The sequence below is a fragment of the Pseudonaja textilis genome, chromosome 3, assembly GCF_049901715.1.
Source record: "Pseudonaja textilis isolate UNSWEBS1 chromosome 3, rPseTex1.2, whole genome shotgun sequence".
NCBI lineage: Eukaryota > Metazoa > Chordata > Lepidosauria > Squamata > Elapidae > Pseudonaja > Pseudonaja textilis.
In genome coordinates, this window is record NC_141992.1 from 60,023,931 (window position 1) to 60,045,290 (window position 21,360).

General features: G+C 43.4%; 1 protein-coding gene across 9 annotated transcripts in view; it reads left to right on the plus strand.

Annotated features, from left to right (window-relative positions):
* Nucleotides 1-21,360, plus strand: part of ELAVL4 (ELAV like RNA binding protein 4) — a 134,725-nt gene that overhangs the window by 69,496 nt on the left and 43,869 nt on the right. Inside the window, exon 3 of one of the 9 annotated variants that reach the window (XM_087929897.1) lies at nucleotides 20,889-20,965. The exons of the other annotated variants lie outside the window; for them this stretch is intronic. Within the exon in view, the coding sequence (XP_087786023.1) occupies nucleotides 20,889-20,965 (77 nt within the window). The remainder of the gene's footprint in view (nucleotides 1-20,888; nucleotides 20,966-21,360) is intronic. 9 annotated transcript variants of the gene reach the window in all.

Genomic DNA, 21,360 nt, shown 5'->3' on the forward strand with positions numbered 1-21,360 from the left:
AAAACATGCCAAGTTGAAGCTGTTTATATAAATATGTATTTATTCAACAAACTTAGATAGCAGCTTATCTACCAGAGGAATTCTGGAAAATAAATAGGATGGAGTAAAAACAAAAAAGAACATTGCTTTTCTTGACAGTGAGCTGCCCGAAGTTATTGGAAATCATTCGACCAATACATCTAGGTAACCAAGAGCTTCTGAACAAACAATACAAGGTTGCAATTGATATGTATAGGTTAAATTAGAATGCAGTTGATTACCTATTCTATTAAGTTTGAAGAAGTCAGGTTCTGGGAAATTTTGCAACAATTTCATTGGCAGAGATTTGAGCTTGTTGTGAACCTTTGATTCAGCCAAATATTAGATATTTCTGGATAGGGAGAAGGACAGAAGTTCTTTCAGTAATCACGTAGGTTGTCAGATAAGGGTGGCCATGTGCTGTTCTATTTTATACTTTCTCATTTTTCTCCAATAAGCTGTTCAGAGCATCCAGTGGTGGGAGTTGCTTCAGTCTCTGTTGGAATAGGCTGGGCATAATTGCGAGGACGCTCCTCCTCCTCCACGGGACTCCTCCCTAGCGTCCCCCAGTTTTTGCTCAGCCTCGTAGATATACGCAGCATTTATTCTTTTCCTTGGCTGGAACAGGAGCAAAGACTACAAAAAAACCTCAGGTTTGAAAAACTCAAATCTATCTCCTCGAGGCTGCACAAGTCACCCAAAAGGAGTTACTGACGGCTGTTAATTCCATCTGGCCGTCAGAGCTCGTCTCAACATCAGGGAGTGCTCTCGATGCCCCCAGGGTGGTTGGAGGCAACGGCCTTCAAACCGTGTCTCCCCCAGCCCAAAGAAACTAGCCCTTGCCATAGTGACTTCTGTGCTAACTGCGCTGTTCCAATTGGTGCAGCTTGATTCAAATGGCCTGAGGCTTTTATTCTCCCTGCAGAGAATGCCACTTGGGATGGGGCAACAGCACCTGTTTTACCCCTCCTTACCGTTTATCTTTGCTGAGGGAAGCCGTTTGAGACGAATTCCTCACATGGCATGGGATTACTGCTGGGCCGGTCTTTGTGCACCAAAATTAACTGCTGGCGCCATCGTGCTATTCTTAGACCACGTGGTAGTGCTCTGTATTTCATATTGCAGGTTTGTGAGAGGCATTGTCCCCAAGCAGGGTTCTCTTTTCAGGAACCCAGGGGAATTTAGAACCCTGTTTTTTCCCATTCTCGGGACCCTTTGAGAAGGAAATTAGTTGGCTTAGCCCTCACAGCCCAACTGATCCAGCAGCACAACAGTGAGCACCAAGGCCTGAGTCTGCCTGTGCAGGGCAGCTGTTGTAGGCCAGCAAATTCAACAGTAGTTTTTCTTTCCTTCTGGCATGTTAGGTGTTCTCAAATTTGGCTAATCTGGCAATATTCAGCACAAGTATCATTAATTAACTGTATTATTGATGGACAATAACTATATTTTTAATTTAAAAATTAATTTTAATAAAAATTATAGTATAAAATTAACATAAAGAGAGGGAGCATTGTTATTAAAGGTTCCCTGTCCATCCCTGGAACAGGCCCCTAGGCTTGCCAACCATCCAACATTATAGCCTCTATTAATGGTTATACTGTAACCCTTCTGTCACAGTGGCAAGCGGTAGTAGCTCTAGAGCATCAGCCTCAAAGGCCATGTTTAAAACCCAGACCAAGTCAAAACAGTCCCAAGGAACTTCCAGGGCCGCAGAGAAAGACGCCAAAAGGCACTAGAATGCACTGGAAAAGCACATGAAAAAGTGCCTGTGGGAGGCTGAGAGAAACTCTCAGGCTTCATCTTCCTCTAGACCAGAACAGGCTCCAAGACCCACTTTGCCACCTCTCCTGGATCTGTCCGTGCCATCCAGGCACAGTGTGGCTTCACAAGTACAATCTAGCACCTCAAGGGTAGCACCAGTTACATGAAGGGCCCCCAAGGCCACATTTACTCCAACAGCGGCCAGACTTTGTCAAGAGGAGGCCCTCTCGGATGAGATCCCCATGAGGATGAGAGCTTGGATGCAACTAGCAGTATGACAAGGTATTGTAGCAGGGGTGCAGCAGACCGTTCTGGCTAGGCAGCAGCCTGCAACTTTTGATTGCGATTCCCAATCATTACGGCTGCCAAGCAGGATGGAACAGCACTACCATCAGGTACATCTCCAAGGGGAGATTTCTATGATCCCAGACATACCTCTCCAGGGTTTACAAGATGAGGAAGGCCAATTGACCAAATGGAACAAGTCAAGTCAGGGTCAGCACACAACAGTGACCTGGCCCTGTCAGAGATGGATCCCCTAGAAGGGGGCATGTTGGATGATGAGGGCCTCATTCCTGATCAACCAATATTTACAGGTGTGTTCTGCCCTCAATTATTTAAGTTCCTCTTGTTCAAGACTAAAAACACCGCACGCCTGGACAAATCGATCCCCTCTGCCCAACCAACAGTGTTGCAGGAGAAGTCAGAGGATTTAATTTTTTACCAACCGGTTGCCAAGGTGGATGTAATTCTAGTCCTGCACATGTTCTCGGACTTGGTACAAAAACAATGGGCTTCCACAGTGGTATACCTCGCCCCCATGGGAAACGACAGGAAGCTTTACAATCTGGCATCAGAATTCTCTAACTCCCTGAACACACCAGAGGTTGATGACCCCGTAGTAGCCTTAGTGTCCCCCTCCACTATTCCCAGTGAAGCAGAGGAAGCGCTTAAACCGGAGGACAAGAGAGCTGAGTTAGCTCTTCGTAAGGCACATCTGTTGTGGTTAGCCGGCAGCAGGTGCAGACAGCTGGGGAGAGTGCGGACTCAGATGAGGGGCCAGGATCATTAGGGAGTGGATTGATGCCTTCAGAGATTGTGGGGGCTGGCAGCAGGATGAGGAGGTTCCCAAGGAGCCTGTGCCAAGTGTACGTGGGTGCAGGACTGCTCAAAGGAAAGAACAGTTACAATAGCATGGGCAACTCAGGAGTAAGGCTGCAAGTTAATGGCTCCTCCTTCAAGAAAATAAAAGCCAGCTGTGAAACTAACCTTCTTTCCAGAAGGCAAGTAAGTTTTGAACTCAGCCTCGTGGACATTACAGCTGGTATTTGAAGACTCTTGTACATTATTTCTTATGTTTTTTGTCAGACTTGAAAAAACTTGACAAGGCTCTTTCTTGTAGGAGGTAATTAGTTGGAAGCAGCCTTTTGTCTGTGAAGAAACAGGATTCTTAGCTGAAACTTAAACAGATTATACTGCTGCCTTTGTCTTGTGTTTGCTCTCTTGGAACCAGGTTTGGATCAGAACATCAGTCAGATGCGTGGGCCATAAGAGTGGCCACGGCCGCATCCTTTTTTTTACAAGATCCTCCCTTAGGTGGCTACTGACCTCTAATATAAGGGCGCATCAGGACATAACCAAACTGATTGCAGCCGCAGAATTCTCTGCGGACACAACATTCAATGCAGTTAAGTTTTCATCAAGAGCCATAGCATCCCAGGTTACAGCACAGCAATTGCTATGGCTAAGACACTGGCAAGCTGACACAAAGAACAAGTGGAAGTTTGCTTCATCCCCCATTTTGGGAGACAAGTTGCTTGGCTCTGCCCTTGATCCACTACTGATTAAAATGAGAAATAAGAAAAAGATCCTCCCCTCTCTTTTTTGAAAACCAGATAGCAGAAATACCCAGTCCTTTTGGAGGGGTTCCTTTTGTCCCTTCTATCAGGGAGAGAGATTGTGCTTTTGGACAGAAAACAACCTGCTCTCCATCAGGGCGGAGCACATTTCAGGCCTGTCAAACACCCAGGCAGACTGGTTGAGCAGGGCCATGGTCGATCAGGCGGAGTAGCGCCCGCATCTGAGTCTGTTTCAAGAGGCGGCCTGAGATTCGGTCAACCAGTCATAGATTTGTTCACCTCAACTCTCAACTGCTGAGGTTCATCTCCATGTACCCGTCTCAAAGAACAGAAAACGTCAATGCTCTCTGCTGCCGTTGGCCCCCAGGTCTTCTTTATGCATTCCCTCCATTTCCAGTGATTGCCAAGGTGATCCAGACACTTCTGGAAGAGAGAGTAGAATTTTTGTTGGTGGCACCATACTGGCCCAGATGGCCATGGTTTGCAGATCTCAGGGATCTGTCATCAGCAGAACCATGGAGAATTCTGCCGGACAGAGTCTCGCTCACCCAGGGTCCAGTTCAACATCCAGACCCTCAATAGGTCCACCTTGCCGTATGGTGTCATGCTTCTGGTGGAGACTGACTCTGAGGAAGAGGAGGAACAGCCAACAGGGAGTAGGAGTGTGGCTCCAGAGGTGGTGGAGGAGGCTGGAGAAGGGCAGAGGCCGGCTGAGCAGTCAGAGGAGGATCCAGGACCATCCCCTATCCATCCTAGGTCATGCAGGGAGGAGAGGATTGGGGAAAAGCGAGGTCTACTCAAGAGGATATTACCATGATCCTCCTCGTGGCTTGCAGGTGGGAGCTATGTATATAAGTTTGTACTGCGCAGTTAGAATTGCTGGAGTCAAAGTTTAGTGTTTACTTTGAAAGAGGTTTATCTGTGCTGGCGTTCTTCCCATGGACTCTCCTTGGTTATTTTCCTGGAGTTTATGATTAATTATCTTGGCTTGCTTTGGAACTCTCATCAATGCGGTTTCTTCTGGTTTTCTTTTTGCCTCATTATTTACTTTTGTGGCTTTAAACTGTGCCTAATAAAACAGTGAAGTTAAGTTGAAGGCCTTACCGGACTTTAATGTATGTGTTGGGTTTTGGATTATTTTGAAAGACTACGGGCCATCACATATGGAGGTTGAACAGAGACGTCTGAAAAGTGAGAATCTTTCGAACAAAGTCATCTCCACCATACAGGCGGCCAGGCGTCTTTCAACAAATCGCATATACAATGCCACATGGACTATTTTTTGTAGAAGGTGTGTTAAATCTCGCATCGACCCCACCTCTCCATCAGTAACACCAATATTGGAGTTCTTACAAGGCCTCAACAAGGGCAACTGAACACCTTGAGAAGGCAGGTGATGGCCCTAGCTTCGGTCGTCACCTGGGGAGATCTGCGGTCCATCTCACATCACCCACGCATACGCAGCTTTATTCGTGGTGCCACAAATTTACGGCCCCCTGTAGTGCACCATTATCCAACTTGGGACTTTAATAGGGTTCTTGCCGCACTCACAAAGTGCCCCTTTGAGCCCCTGAAAACTACGAGTCTCTACTTTCTAACATACAAGGCAGTTTTCTTAGTAGCAATAACATCAGCGAGAAAAATCTCGGAACTAGCCGCCTTATCAGTCAGATAAGACCTCTGTATTTTTCATTCCAACAGAGTAGTTCTTCCCACAGATCCAACGTTCATCCCAAAAATTAATTCAGCTTTCCACAGGGCACAGGAATTAATCCTTCCATACTTTTGTCCAAGGCCAACTCAGGATCTTGAACACCAATGGCATTGTCTTGGCGTGAGACATGCTCTAGGTATGTATTTACACCATACAACACCTTTCAGAAAAACGGAGGCTCTCTTCTTTTCTTTTCAACCTATCACTCAAGGGCACAAGGTCTCCTCTTTGACAATCAGCAGGTGGCTGAGAGCTGCGATTGCTAAGGCGTACAAGTCTCAATTATTACCAGTGCCCAGAAGCATAACTGCATTCTACCAGGAATACTACAATGTTGATGGCGTGGGCCACGCAAGAGCCAATACCAGAAATTTGTTGAGCGGCAACTTGGGCCTCTCCATCACCCTTCATTAGCCACTTTAAAATAAATGTCTTTGCCTCAGCAGAGGCTTCTTTTGGTAGGAGAGTTTTGCAACGGGTCCACAGGGACCAGGAGAGGACTCCACACCGGACAGAGGCCCTCCCGTAGGACAAGCCAAGCTTTAGTATGTCCCACTACTGGATGCTCTGAACAACTTACCTGATACGCCCTTTCTCTGTCAGCTGTGAAGAGCATCCAGCCCCACCCAAATTCCATCTGGTGGAGTCCTATTCCGGCCAACGGTTCGACAGGGTGAAGGATATGAAGGTTTCTTCACTTCCACTTCATCAAAACTGGGGGATGCTAGGGAGGACTCCTATGGAGGAGGAGGAGCATCCTTGCAATTAAGCCCAGCCTATTGCACCAGAGAGTGAAGCACCTCCCACTACTGGATGTTCTTCACAGCTCACAGAGAACGGGCATATCAGGTAAATACCAACGCCCTTTTGCTTCTTATTATAAAGTATGATACAACTTGGTTAATAATTCTTTAAAACTAGACCATGAGATTTCTCAAGAACAATGATGTAAGACCATTTACTAGTGAAGAGAATGTATATTTGATTATCCATGTATTAACTGCAGCTAGAATTGTATTTGCTCAAAATTGGAAAAGTGAAAAGATTCCTACCAATGAAAATATGATCAGGAAAATATTAGAATGTGCAGAAATCAATAGATTAACACTTGTAATTAAAGAGAAGGAGCAAACTGAATATTATAAGATATGGGAATTATTTTATCTATGGCTAGAGAAAAAAATATGAAAGCTAGAAATAGCTAATAGATTAGTGAAATATAGAAAATATGTTAATAGAATTAAATATGTTAAGAAGAGGAGCGTTACAGTGATAGAGATATTATGTATATGAATAAGATAAGAACAAGATAAGAATAGAAAATTAATATCAAAGTAATGAATATAGCTGTAAATTTTAATTGCTATTGCACAAGATATTTGTACACAGGCAACACACTGTTAAATGGAAGATGAATTGTTTGTATTTAAAATAAAATAAAAACTTTTTAAAAAAGATTATTTGTTGTAATTTCCATAAAAAAGAAACAATCCAATTTTTAAGGTGTGAACCTGCTATGCAAATTAATTTCCTTACATTGTACTAACATAATTTTTAAAAAGCGCATTTAATCACTTAGTTCAGTAGTGACACACACATCACAATGAAAGAATTGCTCTTTTTATAACTCTCACAATTTTTAATGCCATAAAATGCATATGAAATTGGAAAGGGAAAATGGAAAATTCACACCAGATCTGAATAATGGGACTGCTATATTTGTAATCCCAATCCTTTCTCAGTACCTACCAGCACTTGCATAAATATAGTTATATTGGAGAGCACCTTCTATCTGTAGTTAGATACATCTTACTTACTGGTCTGCTATGCATGTATTAGGAAATCTCACTTATGAGGCATCACCTGACAGTAATACCAAATAGTAGTAAAATATGTCAGGTTGTATTCATAGCAACATTGCAGTTGCTTGCTTAAAAGGAGTATCATTACCTTAGCACAAAACAGTTTTAAACTACCTTAAATATAGGTTGCAAGTGAGATAAAGGCAATATCATAAACATTTAGGCTACCAGTACATGTTAATGTTGTGATTAGGTACAAAAGGGAAAAGATCCTTGGTCGATATAACAAGATGTAATATACAGTATATGTTCTATTTTATAGATGCTGAACAAGTCAATTTTCTTGGAGAACATTCCATTGTTGTTGTTTTGTAGAAAATTTGCAATGACTTTATTATAGCAGAAAGGCCATGTATGTCCACCATGAGGATATGAAACTCTTATTGATACAATTGTTTGTATTTGTTGCTCAAGTCAAGCTCTAACATAATATCAGTATGCTAGTCTGTAAAGAATGTGCTTTAGTTTTAATTATTCCTAATTTCCAAATTAATTTGATAAGAAATTCAGACATAATGTTTGATTTATAAAATATATTTGAATAGTCACAATGGTACTATATTTCAAATATTTACAGAGCTAAATAAACAACAATACAGCTGAAATACCAAAACTGGAATGTTGTCAATAAGCAGCCTTTTAAGAAGTTGATTCATAATGGTGTTTTTGCTATAAAACAATATAAATTTAATAAAACAGTTATGTTATTTCATGTAAAAATGAACATTTGATAATACCAAGCTACTTTGACTGGAAATGGCAGGTTATGAGATACTTTTAACTTGGATTTCAAAATCGAATTTTACAAATTATAAATTTCCATTTAAACTTTGAAAAGTAGACAGAAAATGTTGATGCTTTACATCAGACAAATTATAGTTATGGTAAAGGACCAGTAATATTAAAATGTCTTAATTCCACAATATAGAATAAAGAAAAAGTGAAGACAGTAGAAAGATATTTTGCGGGGATATTTAATAAAACTAGCAGTTCTAGTTGTAAATGTTTTTATTAAATTCTTCATTTACACTTCTTAATTAATACTCATATTTCAAATTAACAGTGAAACTGCTCCCAGCTGCATCATTCTATAGCTACAGTATACTTTGTCCAATTATATATGGCCGTTTTGGATTAAATTTGCTTTCCTTCAAATAACAAAAAAAATAAAATTGTAGTTAAGGAATTAAATGGAATAGAAAAGTGGCAATGTCTGAAGAAGGCATCATGATTCTAAACTAAAGTCTGGAAGGAATTACTTTAAAAGCACATTATTTTAAAAGTTATTTTTCCCACTCCAATTCTAATCTTTTCTCTCAGCTGCCCATAAGAATTTTAAGGATTGCAAAGTTATCTAGAGAGCATCAGGCAATGAAAGATTGTTCTGAGCAAGCAAAGGAAAGTTTTGAGATTGTTCTATTTAATATATTAATAATGATTATTTAGATAGCCTAGTTTGTAATGACAATACATTATTCAGGAAAAGTTAAAAAATACACTACAAATAATGCTAAAGAAATGCCTTCAAACTGGGTGAATCTGCCAAAAAATTCATTGAAAAAGTTAATTCCAATACCAATAAGTAGAACTCAAGACAGCTTTAGTTGAAGATCATAGTGGTTAGATCGGTGAATCGGTAGATTAAATCCTAGTGGTTAGATCAGTGAAGATCCTAGTGGTTAGATCAGTGAAATATTTATTCATATATGTTGTACTAGGTGTAAAAACAAATTCCATATTTAATGTAACTAGGATATTGAAAATGGGCGTTGGTCTTACCTGACACGCCATTTCTAGTCAAGCTGCGAGGATCATCCAGAGAGTGGGAGGTGCTCCAGTCTGCGTCTGTGTAGGCTGGGCTTAATCATTAGGGAACGCTCCGCCCTCTGTCACATGGTCCCTTGTAGCCTCCCAGTTTATGCGAAGTCGAGAGAGGAGGAAAGTCGTCTAACTCTCATCTAACTAGACCTAAAGTATCATTGGCTGAAACAAGGTTCCCCCAGACGGAAAAAATTAAAAAGGGTGGGGCTGGATGATCCTCGCAGCTCGACTAGAAATGGCGTGTCAGGTAAGACCAACGCCCATTCTCCCTCGAGCTGCTCGGATCATCCAGAGAGTGGGACATACCAAAGCTTGGCTGTCCTACGGGAGGGAATCCGTCTGGGGTGGAAGCTCCCCTGGGTCCTCGATGACCCGCTGGAGGACTCGTCTACCAAACGAGGCCTCAGCTGACGCAAAGATGTCAATCTTATAGTGCCTAATGAAAGGGGAGGGGGAAGCCCAAGTGGCGGCCCGACAGATGTCTGAGATTGGAGCCTGGGTGGCCCAGGCCGCAGAGGTGGCCGCACTCCTGGTGGAATGCGCCGTAACCCCACTGGGAACTGGCAAGGCCTGAGACGAATAAGCCTTGGCGATGGTGGCTCTGATCCATCGCCCGATGGTGGAAGGGGACACCTTGTGGCCTAAGGACTTGGGCTGGAAGGAGAGAAATAAAGACTCTGACCTTCTAAAGGGTTGTGTGCGGTTAATGTATATGCGGAGGGCCCGCCTGACATCTAGGGTGTGCCATTGTTTCTCCCTTTCCCGCGAAGGATTGGGACAAAAGTTCGGGAGTGTAAGCTCCTGAGCCCTGTGGAAGGCTGAATTGACCTTGGGCAAGAAGGTCGGGTCGGGGCGTAGAACCACCCGATCGGAATGGAAGATACAGAGGTCCTTTCTCACCGAAAGGGCAGCAATCTCCGAAATTTGGCGAGCCGAGGTAATTGCCACCAGGAATACTACCTTAAAGGTCAAAATTTGGAGAGAGGATTCTCTAATGGGTTCGAAAGGAGGTCTGGTGAGGGCCACCAGGACCTTGTTAAGGTCCCAAGTGGGGTACCGGTGCACAACGGGACGGAGGTTAGTAGCCCCCTTAGGAAGGCCCTGATACAGGGATGGTGAGAGAGGGGACCCAGATTGTCGCCGGAGACAACAGTTGAGAGGGCCGCTACCTGGCGTCTCAGGGTATTAGGTGAGAGACCTTTTTGAGCCCATCCTGGAGAAAATTCAGAATCTGGGCCACGAAGGCAAGAGCGGGTTGACCATGGATGAATGGCACCACCTGCAGAAGCTGACCCAGGTGGCATCGTATATCCGATTGGTTGAAGGCCGTCTGGCGGCCAGGATCGTGTTAATGACCTGGTCAGATAAATTTTTCCCGCTCAACCTCCACACGGTTAGTTGGAGCCATTGGGGCTCCGGATGTTGAATGGGCCCCTGAGACAGGGAGATCCTGTCCGGAGGGATTCTCCACGGGGAGACACCGAGAGGTTGCGGAGGTCTGCAAACCATGGTCGCCTGGGCCAGTAGGGGGCCACCAAAATCAGATCTGCCTTCTCCTGGATCAGTTTCTGAATGACCCTGGGAAGCAAAGCTAATGGGGGGAAGGCATACAGGAGTCCGGGGGGCCACGGACAGCGAAGTGCATTGTGATTCTCGGCCCCGGGGGAAGGGAATCTGGAGAAGAACCGAGGGAGCTGGGTGTTGCAGGGGGATGCAAAGAGGTCCACTAACGGGAGACCGAAGATCATGGTCGCCTCCCTGAAAAGGGATGGATGAATGCGCCACTCGGACTGGTCCACGGTGGCCCTGCTTAACCAGTCCGCTCGGGTGTTTGAGGCCCCCGAAATGTGTTCTGCTTTGATCGAGAGGAGGTGACGCTCTGCCCAACGACAGAGTCTCTCGGCCTCTCTCATCAACCGAATAGACTGGGTCCCGCCTTGCCTGTTGACATGGGCCTTGGCGGTAACGTCCGTGAGAATAAGGACGTGCCGCCCACGTACTTGAGGCAGGAAGTGGCGGAGGGCCAGGTGGATGGCGTGGAGCTCCAGCCAGTTTATGCTGCAGGCCCGCTCTGCATGGGACCATTTGCCCTGTGTTGTAAGGGACTGGAAGTGAGCGCCCCAGCCGCTCAGGCTGGCGTCTGTGGTGATGACAAGACGCTAGGGATCTTTGAAGAGATGACCCCTGTTGATGGCAGGGTTGGTCCACCAGAGGAGAGACGAGAGGACCTTTGCAGGTACCTTGATGGAGGATTTTGAGTTGCTTCTGCTGGACCTTTGAAACGGAAGCAGGAGCCACTGCAGGGACCTGGTATGAAGATGGGCCCAAGGAATAATAGAGATGCATGAAACCATTTTTCCCAGTAATTTAGATAAATCTAACAGAGAAGCCCTCCTTGATCGGCGAATAACCTGAATTGAATTTCGAATACTCTGGAGCCTTTCCGGGGAAAGGAACACTTTTTCCTGCATTGTGTCAATGATGGCCCCCAAGTGGGCAATTCGGGTAGAAGGGACCAGTTGGCTCTTTTTTTGGTTGACCAGGAAACCATGGGCGTGGAGGGCGGAGAGAGTAGTCTTGGTGTCCAGCTCTGCTTGGGATTGTGAATGGGACAGGATGAGGATATCATCCAGATAGCAGTGGAGACGGACTGGGCAGTCCCTTAAGCGAGCTGCCAGGGCCGCGAGGATCTTAGTGAAAACTCTGGGAGCTGAGGCTAACCCAAAGGGAAGGGCCACATACTGAAAATGGTGGTGATTGTAACAGAATCTAAGGAATTTAGAGTGTGAAGGCCGAATTGGGATGTGGAGGTATGCCTCAGAGAGGTCTATAGAAGATAGCCAATCTCCTTGCCTGGTACCCTGCAAAATGGATTGGAGGGTGTGCATTTTGAATTTGCGGGGGTTTAGGAAGCGGTTGAGCCGTTTGAGGTCCAGGATAGCCCTCCATCCCCCCGAGGACTTGGGAACCACGAAGAGGTGGGAATAGAACCCTGCCCTCGCTGAGAGGGGGGAACTGGCTGGATGGCCTGGATGGAGAGTAAGTGATGGATGGCCGCATCCATTAATTTGCGTTTGGAGAGGTCCCGAGAGGGGGGAGATGACATGAAGAACTCGGGAGGTTGAGAGTGGAACTCCAGAGCGAGTCCAAACCTGATGGAGTCCCTGACCCATTTGTCGGAAGTGGTAGAATCCCACAGGTCGGCGAAATGCCTCAGCCGACCACCAATGGGGGGAAAAAGACAGGATTCATTTGGAGCGCCGGAAGGGTCTCCCCCCGGAACCCCTGAAGGGACGCTTAAATCCTCCGCCCCTCCTATTTCGATCGCTCGGGTCGGAACGATCCTGGGAATATGATGCTCTATACGAGGGAGGTCTCGGGTACCTGGGGGGGAAGGGGGACTGGTAGAAGGACCGGGAGGATCCTCTTCGAAAGGGCTGAGGGGCTCGGGAGTCAGGCCTCCGAAAAAGAGGAGGAAGGAATTTCTTCTTTCCCTCGTTTCGCCAAGAGAGGGTCCAGGGCCGGCCCAAAGAGCTTCTCCCTTTAATGGGGGCGGATGCCAGCTTGACCTTGTTCTTCACGTCCGCCTGCCATGGTTTGAGCCAGAGCAGGCGGCGGGCAGTGACCTGGGATGCTAACGCCCGGGAGGCGAATTTAACCGAATGGTATGTGGCGTCCGCTGAGAACTCTGCCGCCGCTGTGATTTTGGCAATGTCCTGCAGCGCCCGTGTATTGGATGGAGGGATGTGGGCCTTCAGTTGACGGAGCCACCGGATAGAGGACCTGGTAAAGAAGGAGGCTGCGGTGGCCGATCTAATTGCCCAGGCGTCGGCTAGATGAGCCCGCCGCAAGGCCAATTCAGACCTCCTATCCTCGGGTTTGAGGGCCTCCAGTGGGTCACTCGGGAGGAGGAAGAGGCGAGACCAACAATGGGCCGCCCACCTCCGGGGTATTGAGGAGGGAGCAGAAACCGCCCGAGGTTAAAGAACCTCTTATTCTGTGTGGATGGGGCCGGAGGAGCCCCGTAAAACCCAGTTGGTTGGAAACCAGATCGTGGAAAATGGGAGGAGCGGGAATCACATCCTCGGCCACCACGGGCTGTTTGAACATTGCGTCCTCCGGTTCCTCCCCAGAGGAGTGGGGGACAGGGGAAGTTGAGTGGCCAGGCCCAAGGTGTTCTTGGCCTTAAACAAGATGGATTTAAACATGTGGGGCTTGAATAACCCCACAAAGGAAGGCTGGACGGGGTAAGGCCCTCGTCCTCCGACAACTCTGCTTCCATCGGGTCTAAATCTGAAAAGGGTTCCCCATGGAAGGTGGATCCCCATTCAAGGTGCTCCTCCTCCTCCCTGTATTGGTCTAAAATTTCCATTCCCTCCTCCGGTTCCCTTTCTGGAAGAGGGCTGGCCCCCGGGAGGGTACCTGACCAGGAGCAGGGTCCAAGGCGGGCATGGACCTAGTTGGCACCGGTTCTTGCGCGGGAACCGTCTGAGGAAGGCTTGATCCGGCCATCTGCTGCATGCCTTGAGCTATCCCCTGTCGAATAGCCTGCTCCATCCAAGTTCTCATGTACTCAGGCATCTCGATCATGGGTGGGTCCTCCTGTCTCAGGCCAGCGGCCGTGGGAGTGAAGGTTGCTTCAGGCATCCGGCTGGTAGCTGGTCCAGGGTCGTGAGACTCCTGGGATGAGCTGTGCCTGGAGAGAGGGGAACAAACTGGAGGGGGGGGTGCCTGGAAGTAGAAGGGGCGGCTGGGGGTGATGGTTGAGTCACCCTAGAGCGCCTATCGAACTCCCTCTCTAGTGCCTTATGACGCCTTAAGTGTCCCTTTGAGAGGCCTTAGAAGTCTCCTGAGAGGTTTCCTTAGCCTGTCTGCGCACATGATGGGACTTAGATTTCGCCTTCAAAGAATGGCGGGAGTTAGGGTTATCATCTGCCATGGTAAAACAACAGAAATATCAAAATGAAAATATAGAAATATATATATGTGTGTGTGTGTGTGTGTACAGGCGGTTGGCACACCTAGGATACGACCTGGGTAAGGCCGGGTATCCAGAAACTGGCCCGCGCCCCCTTTTGGAATTTGCAATGAATAATCTGAAAATATGACCAAAAAAGTTTTTGGTTTTTTTTTAAACTGCCACAGATATAGACTTTTAATGTACAATTATATCCCACCAGGATAAGGATCCAGGAAAACACACTGCAGCGACAGTGATGGAAGCTAGGTCTCTCTAAGCAAATCTGAGAGAGAAAAAATGCCAATTGAATGAGATTGGATTACCAATGTAAGGAAATATGAAGATATTCTGTATTAGACTGAATAACAACCTGGCAGTTGGTAAAAGGAAGAGAAGCCAATCAGCCAAATCAACGCCAGCAATACAAGGCCTCAGGCAGCTTGCCCCCGCTCAGGGAGGGAGTGGCTGCTTTTCTAATTCCCCACCCTGAGATCTGCTGCGGAAGCCAACACTTACACCAACCATTAACAGAGTAAAGAGTAAAAAACAGCTTTCTTTTTCCCCTCTGGGAGAGGGAGATAGAGAGATCAGCCCTACTAGGCCTGGGAGCCTAAGCCTAGGGCCAGCAGAATGTCGCAGCAATAGGAGGCCTGCAAAATGTCGCCCGGCCACGAGGCGGCGCCCAAAATGGCGGCCGCCTGAAAATCGAAAGTGAAAGGCAAAGCGGGCGGCTCAGGGTGGGTGCATCCTGCAAGCCATGAGGGCGAGGGCGCTGAAATTGGCGTTAGTGGGGGGAAAACCAGAATAAAAAAGGCTCCAGACCTTAGAAAGGCACCAGGACAGCAAGGCAGGAAAAAAAGAAATAAACGGCAGAGAGTGGGGGTGGGGGGGGTGTTAGCACTAAGTGCTGCTAAGCTGCCCTCCCAGCCCCCTGGGGACGAAAAACGCACACCCCTAAGTCTCAAGACACCCCCAGATGCGCAGAGGCTAAGGGAATAATAAGCTTAAATCAAACCTGAACTGAAATATTATCCTGCTTGAATCAGCCAAAGAGTGGGAAGCACAATCAAAACACACAGCCTAACTCTGCAAAGGCTGGGCATAAACTGGGAGGCTACAAGGGACCATGTGACAGAGGGCGGAGCGTTCCCTAATGATTAAGCCCAGCCTACACAGACGCAGACTGGAGCACCTCCCACTCTCTGGATGATCCGAGCAGTTCGAGGGAGAATAATATGACCTCCAAGAGAGGTGCAACTGCTGAGTTCTCAAGCTGAAAAGTGCTTTGTAGAGCTTATGGGGAGACTTTCTGCTCTTGGTGTCACCATCCAAAAAAAGCCATGCATTTTCCTGGGCTCATTCATATTTGAATTAGTAGAGCAAGAACAAGATGTAACTCAAACACTTGCTTTCCTGAGACCACACAGCTGCCAAACAAGTTGAGAATAAGGTACAGTTTTCTAAAAAAAAAAAAAAAGTGCTGACGCATGCATCAAATATGTCTTTCAGAAGCACCTTTTCTGCTTGGGATCTCAGTATCTGCATATCAGATAACTGCATTTTAGTCCTTGCACTAATAAAAGTTGCAGTCATTATTGGAATCTTATGTACAGTTCTGATTGGTTTATAAATCATAAAATAAAATCATAAAATATCTCCCATATTTTAAATATGATTAAAATTACCTTACATAAAATAAAAACATGATAAATGAATATTTATAGCTTTCCACTTAGTTTTAGCTTTACTACTGCCTTTGTTCTCAGTCCCTTAAATTTATATCTCTTCTTGCCCTACATAGCCTGTAATTTGCAGTTAGGACCTTTGCTATGCTAGTGGTTGTAATAATTTGGGTGAGCTTCTTCAGAGGCAGTGTTTGTCAGAATAGCTGATTAGAAGTGTAAATAAAAATGGAAATAACTTATATTAACAGTGCATAAAGGAAAAAATAAATAATAGTTGAATTGGAATAGTGTGAGTTTTTCAAAAAAATATCAAACTTCGTGTTAACATCACACTGATTTCTGCAGCTTAGAAAACAGATAATCTTACTCCAGTATTATAAAAGGGATCAAGATGCTAAGATAGTATTCTTACTTTAGTATCTCTTCTTGGCAAAGTAGTACAAAGTATTACTAAAGAGAAAATACATGGTGGAATGAGCTTTGCTGAAAAGAAAAAAAGATATTTCTGCAAAGTTTAATATTCTCCCATTGACATGGAATCCAAAAAAGCCTGTGACAGTCTGTCACCAAAGGCTCCTAAAAAACTCACCTGCAGTGGATAATAGAATAGTTCTTTTCATAGAAATTACAGCTGTAACAGCAGCAATAAACAATCAGTTCTCATACTGGGGAGAAGTGCATATTGGGTTACTCCAGAGAGTAGTATTGGGACTGGTGCTTTTTAAATTGAATATAATTTGTAGTTAAGACTGAGCAGTGCAATACAATATCTCATTTGCCAATGGTACCAAAATGTTCAGGATTATGAAATTTTCCAAAAGGCTAATGATAAATTGGCTGAATGGGTTTCACAGTGCCATTTGCAAAATCTCATAATATGCTGTATGTTGGCACAAACAAATCCAAATTTTAATTGGATGGGATCTAAACTGACAGTGGTGTTTGGAAATGGGATCTTGGCATTATAGAGATAATTTGATTAAAATGTTGAGCTAAAGTGAAAGGATCCTTTTGTTGGAATTATTGTGGGACTAATATAATACAAATCTCTTAAAACAAATCTGTGAGGAGGCCATACTTAAAATTTCATCATAGATTTGTTTTGGCAGTGATGGCAAATCTATGAATATGACATGTGTCAAAAGTGACACATGATATTTGATGAGCCACCAGAATGGATGTGCTCTCACACAATCTCTGGAGCAATTTAAAATTGTGCAAGAACGGGATGTCCTTTGGCACCATTTTCAGAGGCTGCAGAGCTGCAGAAGAGCATTCTTCGAAAGTGCTTTAATAAATTAAGGCCTCATACAACTCAGGTAGGCCATAGAGGCCTCTCTCATGAAGGCCACAGATCACCACACCATAGAATATGTAGCAGATCCTGGGGAGCTCTTGGGAATGGCACCAGACAGCCTTTTTCAGTGGCAGCAATGGTGCTATGTGGCTGAAGTTAAGGCCTAGGCCTCTATTTCAGGCCCAGCTTCAATGTTGCTACCAAATTCTGCAATTCAGGGTGTTCTAGATGGGAGGGGAGACAGAGAATTGTTTCTCTTTTGTTCAGAGGAGACACACCAGAAAAATCAACTTAAAACATTTTCCAAATTTTTGACAACCAAGCCCAAGAGATTTGCCATCACTGCTTTATGATGACATTATATTATATTGCACCTGTCTCCCTAGCAATTCCAATAATTTTGCCTTGCATTATTATGTACAGTTCTTCTCACTGGCCTTTGGGATTTTGGAATTACTGTAGGTTTGTTACAGTAAAGGCAATGAAAAAGCTGGAGCAGTGCCTCTGCAAAAAAAGACAAAGCTCTTTAGCTTGGAAGAATGATAGAATACAGGAAACATGATGGAGCCATATCAACTCCTTATCTCATGATGTTAGAATTTTAGATTATTTTTTTACAGAAGGCTGTACAGGAACGTAGAGACTCATTGGCTGCTAATGCTGTCTGCTTCCTGAATCATAAAGCAAGCATGTCTTACTGTTTCTGGGAAGTAACATTAGAAAAGGACTATCATTTTCTAGACTGGATTTGTGAGCCTCCCAATTGTCATCTGGTTTAAACATCAATGGGGCGCTGATGGTTTTATCTTTCTTTTATGCTTTATTGTCCTTTGTGAGCTCCTTAGTGTTATTATATATAAGAAGGATGGCTACATGAGCTTTTTAAAATAAGTATTTCTTTACTTATTTACAAATTACTTATTATTTGGATTAAGTATGCGTATGGTTTTATTTGGCATTTAATGATCCAGGTGAGGCACCAGGAGACCATAAATTCTAGTTTTATTTTAGGCATGAAGCCAGTGAGGCAACTTGTACTGTCTTATCCCAAGAAGGAAGGCAATGGCCAATCTAAAATTGCTACCAGGAAAATTGCCTGGACTCGTTAATGTAGTCACCAGGAGTCAAGACTAATTCAAAACGGGGGAATCTATCTAAATATTTAATATTTTAAGTCACCTATGAAGCTAGCACTACTGATCGACTAGTTTTAAAGGTATGATTCATATAACACTATTATAAAATATAATCCACATCAAACTCTGTTCCATTTCTGAGAAATCAGTACTTTTTCCCCCAAGCACATTTGCCACTTAATGGCTAAACATTTTCAAATGCGGCATTTAGTCTCTAATATCATTTACAGTATTATTTAGAGCCTCTCATAATGCAGTGTTTTTCAGTTAAGGGAAAAGTAGACGCAGTTAGAAAGATTTTATTGTTTTTTTCCCCATTAGTGTTGCAAAATGAGCATGTCCCACCACAACACTGCCTTTGCAGTAAAGCCAAAAAGTTGCCTTTTTTCAGATGGAAAAGTTGCCTCTTCAGATAGATATTGCAGGTAGATATTTTCAAGGTCCTGGGATTAGTGGTTCTTCCAACCTTTTGGACTCGTGCTCGAGCCCATCCTCAGGGAACTTCTCAATCTCCAGGATGTGTGTACTGGATCCTGCAACATTGTCCTGGAATACATACATATATTTGCCTTCATTCACAAGATATTTTTCAAAGATAATTATTCAAGAACCAGTTTCATTTAATGATTAAACTGGGCTAGAAACCAGGAAACTGAGTTTTAGTTCTTCATGAAAACCAGCTGGGTAATTTTGGCGCAGTCATTCTCTCAGCTCAACCCACAACATTGGATTGTTCCCGTGAGGTAAATACAAGAAGGAAACACTACTACAGCACCATTAGTTGTACCTAAAAAGGGTAGGATAATGATTAATACTCTGGTTTCTCTTCAGATTGATGAATCTAATGAATTAAATGCACAATTTTTCAGTAAGCAAAATGCATGTTGCTTTATGCAGTCAGTAAACCTGTAGGTTTAATCATGTTACTGTTTCAGTAATGTTATTTTTCAAATTATAGCTGTGCCTGCTTTTAGAGTTCCAGCACATACATATAAAAGGCTATTGGAATGAAAATGTGTAAGATTTTGTAATTATTTTCTACTTCTCTTTTGTTTAGGTATAGGATAAAATATAACCTTACAAGGAAAACTATGGATTTCTTTCTTGTAGATTCCCCTCACCCCTGTTAAAGAAAATTATGCAAAACAGGATTTAGCTGTAAATCCATTCCCACAGTTGGATGTTACAGTGTTGCTATATTTAGGGAAACCTAATTTGAAAGTGCAAGGAAATTTCTGTCACTGAAAAGTTACCACAAAGTTAGGTTGGGAAAAACAATATAAAGTGTGAAATGGTGCAGGTGAACACTTTGAGAGAATGCATCAATATACTGTAGCACTGAACCAATTATCCCAATGCAGGAATAAAACACTACTGTACCTTCCTCTGGAAAATATAAGAGAGAATAATATAATAATAGAATAGAATAATAATATAATAATATAATATAATAATAATATAATAGAAGAGAGAAGATGCAGAATTTGAATTCTTATTACTTCAAATGTAGCTCATTTGGAATTTTGTCTTAAGTGTTCTTTTAATATTACTCCTAGCTTTACATTTATCCTGAGTTTTGAGTAAATAGGATCATATTTGTTGTGCATCACCCAGTGAGAAGGGTGGCTATATGGATTTCTATATGTATTTTTGTGCATGTTCCTTTTAATGCTTAATGTTTTTTGAACTGTCAACATACAATACTGGGCTAATGGACATATTGGATAGATTTGGAGCAAGTATTTTTAATCAGAATTCTTTGTCCAACAAATATTTGTTCTCCAGCAGAAGGTAGATCTGTTATACATCATTTTCCTTTCAAACTAATTGCAAGTTGCAATAATCACTTATTTCTTCATCATTTTTAATATATATATTTTCTCCTTTATTTTTTTAGTCAGCTTGGACTATTACTTTCATTTGCTTACACTTCCATTTCTTGGCTTATTTCCTTTTGGCATTTTCTTTACTTAAATTGAAGTATTCATACCACACAAAATATTGCTGATAGTTTTGTCTTTTTGAGAGTCTGATACTGTTTTTCTCTGCAGTATAACAATATACTGTATGGAGAATTTTAAGGAGTAAGTGGAAAAAGTGATCACTCAATTATCACTAACTGACTTTGCTTCCCTGGCAGCTCACTTATGGTCATTGAACTATATTATTCATTCCTTTTCTTTTTAGAAAGTATTGTGATTTGATGTGAATGAGGAGGATTAAAAGCTGCTTTTTGTTGAACAGATGGTTATTCTTAACAATATCTTCTCAGGGATAGGTAAAACATGGAAATTTAAATTCTGTACAGATCAATCACACATCATATGTGTGCTGTCCTGCCCAATAAACTTGTAAATAGACTTGTACAATAAATATATTCCAAAATTAAAGCATTGACTTTTCTCTTGGAAGTAATTTAATACAGTCCTGATTGCATACCTGATGCGTATTTTTAAAAAATGGTAGGAGGTGTTACAGACACACTTCTGCTTCTTTGGAAATGTTTGTGAATGTTCAATGAAGTAATATTGAATTAGCTAAGTCTTGACTATGGAGAATTGTGGACTGTGACACTGGTTGTTCACAAATTTTCTGGCAAGCTTAAGTATTTACAGAGTTCTTCTCTGTTAGTGTAAATCTGGATATTATACTAAATGTATTTTAAGATTTTAATGTAAAGGTAGTTTTTAAACAGAATTTACTGTTGGAGTGTGTGGATGTGGATCTGGACTACAACGCATAGGGGTTTAACCCTTCCTCCTTCTGCCCCCACAGCTCCAATTTACGTTGGGAAGGAAGTTCCCATTGGTGCCATTGGAACCTTCCCATCTGAGTCAAATTGCAACCACAAGGTAGGGGGATTTTTATAAAAGCCATAGCAGTGGGGAGGAAAGATCCCTGCACATGCTACTTTATTGATCTTTATCCCCTATGGCTGGTGGCAATTGCTGTTTAGAACTACACTTACACTAAGACATGTGCAATGTAAAACTGATCAAATATGCCATTGACTGTCAGAAGAGAGGCCAGGAATATGGCACTATTTGAGTATGTATGTTAACAAGTTATCTAAACAGCCCTTACATCTTGCAGGGTTGAATGCTTTTGTTACCAGAAGTCATCATTATAAAGTAAGAAAGAAGGGATGCAACCCAAATAGCATTCATGACTAATACTGAAGATCTGACAGTTGAAAACTTATCTGGCACTCCATCTCTATATTTTTTAAAAACGTTTTGAGCAAGCG